At 42.2% G+C, this 8466-nt stretch overlaps 1 protein-coding gene across 1 annotated transcript; it reads right to left on the bottom strand.

Moving 5' to 3' along the window:
- Window positions 1–4425: 4425 nt before the first annotated feature.
- LOC138969556 (uncharacterized) lies at window positions 4426–8149 on the bottom strand (the record flags this gene model as incomplete). The annotated part of the gene is given in 2 exon segments (XM_070342389.1): window positions 4426–7213; window positions 8046–8149. Coding segments are annotated over 2 exon segments (1073 nt in total), but the record flags the coding sequence as incomplete, so codon positions are not given.
- Between the last annotated feature and the right edge of the window lie 317 nt (window positions 8150–8466).

The following is an 8466-nucleotide window of genomic DNA, read 5'->3' as shown; positions in this document are numbered from 1 at the left end:
CTGGGTATGATATCCCTGGACCTTTTTTTCTTTTTTTCGATAAATACCTTTGATGACGTCATATCCGGCTTTTTGTAAAAGTTGAGGCGGCACTGTCACACCCTCATTATTTTAATTAAATTGATTGAAATTTTGGCAAATCAATCTTCGACAAAGGCCGGGGTTTGGTATTGCATTTCAGCTTGGTGACTTAAAAATCGGAAACTTGTAATTAAAATTATTTTTTTATTAAACGATCCAAAAACAATTTCATCTTATTCTTCGTCATTTTCTGATTCCAAAAACATATACATATGTTATATTTGGATTAAAAACAATCTCTGAAAATTAAAAATATAAAAATTATGATCAAAATTAAATTTCCGAAATCGATTCAAAAACTATTTCATCTTATTTCTTGTCGGTTCCTGATTCCAAAAACATATAGATATGATATGTTTGGATTAAAAACACGCTCAGAAAGTTAAAACGAAGAGAGGTACAGTAAAGCGTGCTATGCAGCACAGCGCAACCGCTGCCGCGCCAAACAGGCTCGTCACTTTCACTGCCTTTTGCACTAGCGGCGGACTACGTTCAGTTTCATTCTGTGAGTTCCACAGCTTGACTAAATGTAGTAATTTCGCCTTACGCGACTTGTTCTCTTTGTTTTATCTGTGTTTGCATTTGTTTACTCGTTATTGTAATTTGTTATTCATTTTTGTGCTGATGCTTGTTTAGAATTCATTGTGCGCATGGACACACAGACACACGCGCACACACTAACACGCACGCACGCACACACACACACACTGAAACACACAGACAGACACACACACACACACACACTGACATACATGAGAGAGAGAGAGAGAGAGAGAGAGAGAGAGAGAGAGAGAGAGAGAGAGAGAGAGAGAGAGAGAGAGAGAGAGAGAGAGACCGACGGACGGACAATCAGACAGACAGACAGACAGACAGACAGACAGACAGACACAAACAACACAAAGACAGTCAATACAGAGACCCACACATGTTTTGCACACTGAAGAAAACCCAAACCCACAGTACATGTTTTTACATTATTATTTTCTTTTTACAAATGGCAACAATATCTTTAATTGGAATACTGCTCGACGCAAGAAATGAGATTACTACCGATTGTGATGAAATGTTGAATGAAAAGAAGAGACAGAACTGCACAACAAAAGCTACACAAACCCGTTACGTGCTCTTCCGTCCTACTGGCTGCTATGTTTATGAGTCCTGTGTCTACTAATTAAAAAAATTCTAAACACCTAATAGCAGTCATTAATAAATAGTAAAACCGTATTTGTTTGAACATCTTAATTTCTTGGCCGTCAATGGTAATTACTAAACATTTCAATAAAGTACATAACAAATTGTACAAAAAAAGTCGAAATTGAAAAAAATACTTGCATAAACATCTTAAATTGTTTGGCCATCAACGGTATCAAAACCAAGACCCAAAACATGGACAGTAAAATAGATTTTAAAACTCTATTGCGTACATCCTAATCTAGTGAAATAAAATGAAAAATATAACACCGACAGTAAAATTCTTCATCTAATTCAGTTTTGACGGTGGTCATTGTAATAAGAGGAAAATGGAAAACAAAAAGTTATTTCAGTTTAGCAAAGCTTGTTGTATGGCGATTATGAGTATGACTCAACTGATATATTTCACTTACTAAAATGATCTAAATTAGTTTCTCGACCAAACTCTCCTTGCTTTTATTCTTCATCTAAACTTTAACAATATTTAGAAGAAGAACAATTGGCTGTTTGAATAAAAACTATGTTGTGTAAAATGTTTTGTATGGTTGTCCGCACTGAGACAAAAAAACACTCACGTTTCGCATATTTCAACACACACACACACACACACACACACACACACACACACACACACACACACACACACACACACACACACTTCGCCATTCTTTGGTCATCACTGCATGGAAAACTAATCAGAACGATCAACAAGGTAGTTTTTTTGAGGCCATAAAAGAAATCTCGAGTTTTTTACCGCGTAAAAAGTATTGCGTACACATTCGTTATAAAAGCACGGAGGATAAAACAGACTTAAAATACAATTTGAAAAGCTAAAAAAAAACAAAAAACATCAAAATAACAACAACATCAAAAACGGCTGACCTCTGAATTTCAAGACTTGACTTCGCTGTGAAGCGTCCCTATGCCTGTTCGTTCACAACCAAAATTCAGCATTTCCATAATTTTCAGTTTGGGGGAAGAAGGACCATTTTGAGTAGAGTAAACGTGAAGTTCAGTTGCTCCTAATCTTAAAACATAATGTATTCACTTATCTATGTTATTTTTGAATTTTTATCCAATTTAACTTTAATGTTATAAATTCTTTTTATTCACCTATTTCTTTCTTCTTGTTTTGCACAAGATTCCCTCACACGACGCATGTCTACGTCATCCTCTCAACGGACGTCATAAAGTATTGCACATCAAGACAAGCACACCCTTGCACGCGTCATAAATGAGGTAACGGTCATGAGCTATCAGTGTTTGAAAACGAGGCTCGAAACCAGATGAAGTAGGTCAAACACTGAGAGCGTCATTACACAGAGCCAAGCACAAATAATAAAATAGAAGAACAAAAATCGAGTTTTTGAGTGACAATGTCAGCTTGGTATTCATTTTTGGCTGTATCCTTACTAATATCATGTGCAGTGACTTTTGTAGACTGACGGCAATCCGGCCTTGCACAGAGTTAAGGATATTAAAGATCTATACCGTTCTTTCAATGCTAACGATTCAGCTGGCCATCTGAGATGTGGCCGGGATTTTGAATGAGAAAAGGCCACAGCTCCACTTTGATACCTAGCAACACTCGGCATGGTGGCTGCATCTTGTGCGTAGCGCCAATTATGCCATGAATTATTTGTTCAGATTGACTCTTGCGTCGAAAATAATTCATAAATCAGATTCCTCTCCTGCAAAGAAAACAGCCAGCCGATTATTTTTTGCTACATATCTAAGTTGAGGGCTGTTCTTATCCCATGAAAAGGCTTGGGCCAGATCGGGGATAACGAGGCGAATCGTGTATACTGGAACGGGTCTGTGTCTTTAGCTTAGACATCAGCAGGCAAAGAGAAAGATTGCAAAACGTCGTATGTATATATTGACGGGTTTACACTGTATGTACGACTGAGGTCACCGACGTTGCGCATCACATGAGGAGTTTGTCACATGATAAAACCACAGCATTGCAATGAACACCACGAGAACTATTCACATTCTGGTCATTGCAATTTCAGAACAAAACAGATATAACGTTCACGGCTTAAGAAGAAGACTATATGCAACGTCTCAAGGCAACGTCACTAAATAAAACGGTCAACATGATAGGAGGTAAAGATGTGACGTCAGTGGCAAGTAGCAAACATAAAATGATGACGTCAGAGCGGCTTAAGGTCTTCAAAGTGAGACGTCAGAGTGACAGACAGTACTGCTGTGATAAAAGTGTATTTAAAAACACAAACAATCACGATGGGTCAAATGTGATATGTTGATGTCCACAATAGTCACTTATAAAACCATGATGATGTTACGTTCTACTATCAGCCGAAAATAACATCACTCTGATAAGCTAAATGATTCAGTGTTCGGTGACATCCCAAAATGACCAATCACGTATATAAATTAAGACTAAATCTACGAATTATGTATAAAACCCCACTGTAAAAAGTGAAAAGAATATGCACATTTCTACTGCTCCTCCTTGCTTGCGTGGCTCTAGATGATTAAGTACTTTGATTTAAGTCATCATCGGTGGTCGTCTGCTGTTGGCCCAAAAATCAGACTCGCTTCTTCATCTCCGCGAACACGAAGCCGCTTTCCCACGTAAGCAGTCGTTCACTGACCTTCGCTTTTTCTTTAACTGTCATGCAAGGATGATGCTAAAACTGTGATAGACAAGAAACGCCTGCGTATTGGCCAAGTCAGCCAAACGCTTGCAGAAGAAGAGTGTGCCTAAGGACCATGGACAAAGCGACCAACTTGACCAGACCTACTTGTACAACGAAAGCTCAACTGACCACTACTGGACACAGAGCAAGACCCAAGCAGTACCAACATGTCCAAGAAGCTAGCCAGACACGGTGACCTTACTGCATGAAAACAAGCCATTTAGTGCAACGTAACAAATGGTAACAAGTAACAAACAGTCGAACAAATTCACATAAAAACAACGTTTTGTTCATCAAAATAAATAGTTTCACAACGACCATATATATATACAGTATTCCAACAATCAACGTTTTTGTTGCAAAATTGCGCAGAACAAGTCAATCGGCACTCCGTTTCTGGGACATTAGTTTCATGTGGACACACACCCAAGCTTTTAAACTCTCTCCCTTCCTCTCTCTCTCTCTCTCTCTCGCTCTCTCTCTCTCTCTCTCACACACGCACACACACACACACACACACACACACACACGTACACACACACACACACACACACACACACACACACACACACACACACACACCGTTCCGAAGCTCCTCTGCTCAACTTGTTCCCAATAAATATTCACTGGCCTTATTGCAAGCTGGTGTACACATTGTTCTCGTTATCATTTCATCGCCCGACCTCGCTTCGTCCATTCAAGCCGCTGTACACCTTTCGTTCAGTGTCCAGGTATTTGAAACAAGTTATGACATCCTCCCGTTCAAAGAAGAAGACCGGTAATAACGTACAACACAATGTCTTTGTTCAAGTTGCCCCAAAGCACAGAGCAAGCGCAAACGTCCGTTTCACATTGTGACTGTGTATGTATTGTTCCTAATTGGCAAAACTACAGTCACTGTTCATCGTCGAAGAGGTAGTAGGACCTGCAAGGATGACGGCACCATCGTTTTGCTCTCTGCACGTCTCAACTCTTTTGTTTCCGTTTGGTTAAACACTGGTGTAACCATGTCATGTTTTCGTTTGGTTAAACACTGATGTAAGGTTCCAGTAAGGTTACTTCTTCTTCTCCGAGGACCGTATAAAAACAAGTGAATAATAAAACGAAATCCTTCTCAGGTTTTCGATTCGAACAGCACTTCGAAGGTTTCCGTACATGCTTTCTTATCTACAACTGTATTGCTAGAAAGAACTGGCATGATACGTCGCAGAGAACGAATGGTAACAGTTCATGTCGATAACCAAGCCTTTGTTCTCTTCACCTTTGGCGTGTGTTGTGTACCGTTCCTCTGTAGTTCGTGTTTTGTGCACAACACACTCTCTAAAAGTTAATCAGTGTGTGATGTAAATATCAGAAGTGGCGAAGCACAGAGAAGCGCAGAAGAAAAGATGCGCAACACAGAATGGAAACAGGATGACAGGAAGCAGGACATTTAGTCAAAACAAATCCCACTATTTCACACATTTCCATTCATGACCTGTTACTTGACCTGTTCAGGTCCTTGACCTTCGTCACGTGACGCGTTTTTGCGCTGAGTTCACATGCAAGTGTTGGTGCAACTGGCAGTATTGCGTCACGTTGTTGACAAGAGGCAACGTCACACAGATAAAAACGTCATCGCGTTCTTGCGCACAGAACTGTCGTCAGTTATAGGTTAAAAAACAACAACAATCCGTACAATTTTGTGTTTTTACATGGCACTCTTCTCAAACGGTGCAGTGATTCACGTTTCTGTCATTTTTTTTAGCGTGGCAAACACTAGACAAAACAGACATCCACAAATGGCACTGCCGTTCCCACACGGTGCGTTACAATTCCTGTTCTAGACACATCCCTGAATGGCGCGTTTTCACACTATGTGCACGGATACAATTTGGGTGATGTTCACACAAGTGCTCATACAGATTCTCCTTCAAATGGCATGCTTCTCAAGCTGTGTTGTGCAGTCCTCAAATGTTGTGGCAAACAGTCGCAGTTTCCTTTGATGCACACAATATTTCTCCGTCAGTGCGTGTGTTAAACCTTACCGTTCCATCGAAACATGGTGGTAACTTTTCAAACGCAATTCTTCCGATTCCTGAATCTTGCTGGTAAAGCCCGAAACCTAGAACATATCCCAGACATGCGCAGGACAAGTCTAGGACCCCTTGGCCTGATGGAATACTTTGCAGGTAAGTCGTCAACTTTCATCTTTACGAACCTTCTGAGGCTTCCACTCCATTCCTGGCACGCAGGCCGTACTTATACCAGCGTATTGACGGAAACCACCGAGACAACAAACAAACCCAATCATTTCAAAACCTTCCTCAGCTAGGAGTCAATGTAGTTAACAGTCTACTTTTTGATTGAAACTCTTTCTCTGCATCTCTGTCTCGCGCACTTGTTTGTGAGTGTCTGCTTTTCACATGTCCCTCCTCTTGCTTGTGTCTTTCTCTACCACCTCTTTTCCGCGGGTGCCTTAAGCGACGTCTCCTCGACCTTGGGGTCGACCTTGACCCCAAGGAGACCGATGACCCGGAAGGGGTCGTCGATGATTTTGATTGGCTTATCTTTCTCATCCTTCTTTTTTTTGTATTTTTTCTTTCGTGACGACGAAGTTCCTTTTTGGTGCACGAGTACTTTTTTTGCCCCGGTCGCCGTCGATGTTTCAGGTTGCAGCGCCGTAAATGTCGTAGCCTCCGGAAGATCTCCTCTCGGCGAGGCCACAGGCGCTGTGCTTGATCGCGACTCTTTCTCTTAAGTGTCTTGTCATCCAGCATCTGCCCTCCGCGCTTCCGGGCCTTGTTGCGGATTCGTCTCCTGACGAGACTGATGAGGCAGTGTCGCATGGACCGCTCGGGGTCGGCTATCATGCGCTGGAGAATGTCACAGTTCCGCTTACACCTCTTGACGAATTTGTCCGGCTTCTTGCGAATGACGCTGAGGTTACGGCACCACCGCTTCACCCGTTTGCGTCGCTGCTCCTTCTCGCTGACCGGTCTGGGGGTGGGGGGGCTCGGGGTGGCGGTAGGGGCGGTCCACCCGCCTTGCTTCCTGATGGTCTCCTTCTCGTCTTCCGCGTTCTTCTCGTCCTCTGGTTTGACCTCGACGGTGAGCCACTGCGCGGTGCCCTGAGACTGCCGGGCCTGGTTGCCTGCCCGCATGGTGCCGTTGCGGTACATGCCCAGGTAGCACTTCTTCTTGTCCGGGGTCCGACACTCCTTGAAGCTGTAAACGATGTAGCTGCTGAGGTTGCGGACAGCCTCCTGGATGTAGCAGTCGCTGTGTACCTGGGACTGTTGGGGAAAGGGAGACAAGTAGAGAGGGTTTAGTCAAGCGATCTGATATAAACAAAGGCAAGTCAGCGATCTAAATGCATACGATATGTGTGATAGAGTAAGTGCAAGTTATTCGGAACCATTCTCCTGGCACCTGAGAGAATTACAAGCATTGAAATGAAACAAGCGACTTTCATCCTCATTTAAACATTATTTTGTTTGGTTAAGTTAAGCGTCATGCTATGGGTTTGGTTGTGATGTGCGAGTGCAAGGTGAGCTGAGGGTTGTTGTTGCACTCGTTGACTTAGTTGCTACGAAGCAAACGAAGGATAAGGTACGATATGAAATGAAATGAAAACGAAACAATTCAGTATGTCTGTACATCTCAATCTGTCACAACAATCTCTCTCTCTCTCTCTCTCTCTCTCTCTCTCTCTCTCTCTCTCTCTCTCTCTCTCTCTCTCTCTCTCTCTCTCTCTCTCTCTCTCTCTCTCTCTCTCTCTCTCTCTCTCTCTCTCCTCACCCCTTACCTTCGAAAAAATGCATTTATTTTATCTTATCTAATTATTTTCTCTCAGTGCAAATCTTTTTTTTTAAACCCTCCTCTGTCTCTCCCTCTCTCTTTCCACCCCCCCCCCCCTTACTCCCTTTTGACTTCTGTCACTCTCTCTTGTCGCATAATTATGTAAAAGTTTGGATCGATCAGTGACACGATGCTTTATGCGAGTTGGAGGCCATTTTTGCTTGCAGTTTTAATCAGACTATTTCGGCTTAAAACACCCACAATGTCTTATTGCCCGACCATCCCAAAAGTGTAGAAAAGTTATGCACGTACCAAGTGCGTACTCACCCTATTGTAGAGCTCCGACGTCTGGGGATTCATGCACAAGAACTTGTCGCTGACTAAGCCTTTCATGACGACGTTGGCGTAGTGAGAGATCAGCATGAAAACACCTGAAATCATACAGAACGCGGCGTCATGATTACATCAGTCAACACTCTCAACGGTTATTCAATTGGAACAAAAAAGAACACCACAACAAAATACGCAAGAACAAGAACAAGAACACGAATTTATTTCGCCATTTAGCATAACAGCCATTGGAATTTGTCCTGGTGTGGAAACACTCGTACATCCATACACTCCTTGCATATATACGGCTAACAACAACAACAACAACAACAACAACAACAACAACAACAACAACAACAACAACTTTGTGACGAAAGAGGGAACAAGAGTTTTTAACTCTCTTTCTTAGTCCTTTAGT

This window comes from Littorina saxatilis, linkage group LG6 (assembly GCF_037325665.1).
Source record: "Littorina saxatilis isolate snail1 linkage group LG6, US_GU_Lsax_2.0, whole genome shotgun sequence".
Lineage (NCBI taxonomy): Eukaryota > Metazoa > Mollusca > Gastropoda > Littorinimorpha > Littorinidae > Littorina > Littorina saxatilis.
Note: the sequence above shows the minus strand (reverse complement) of the source record. Positions and strands in the feature narration are given on the sequence as shown.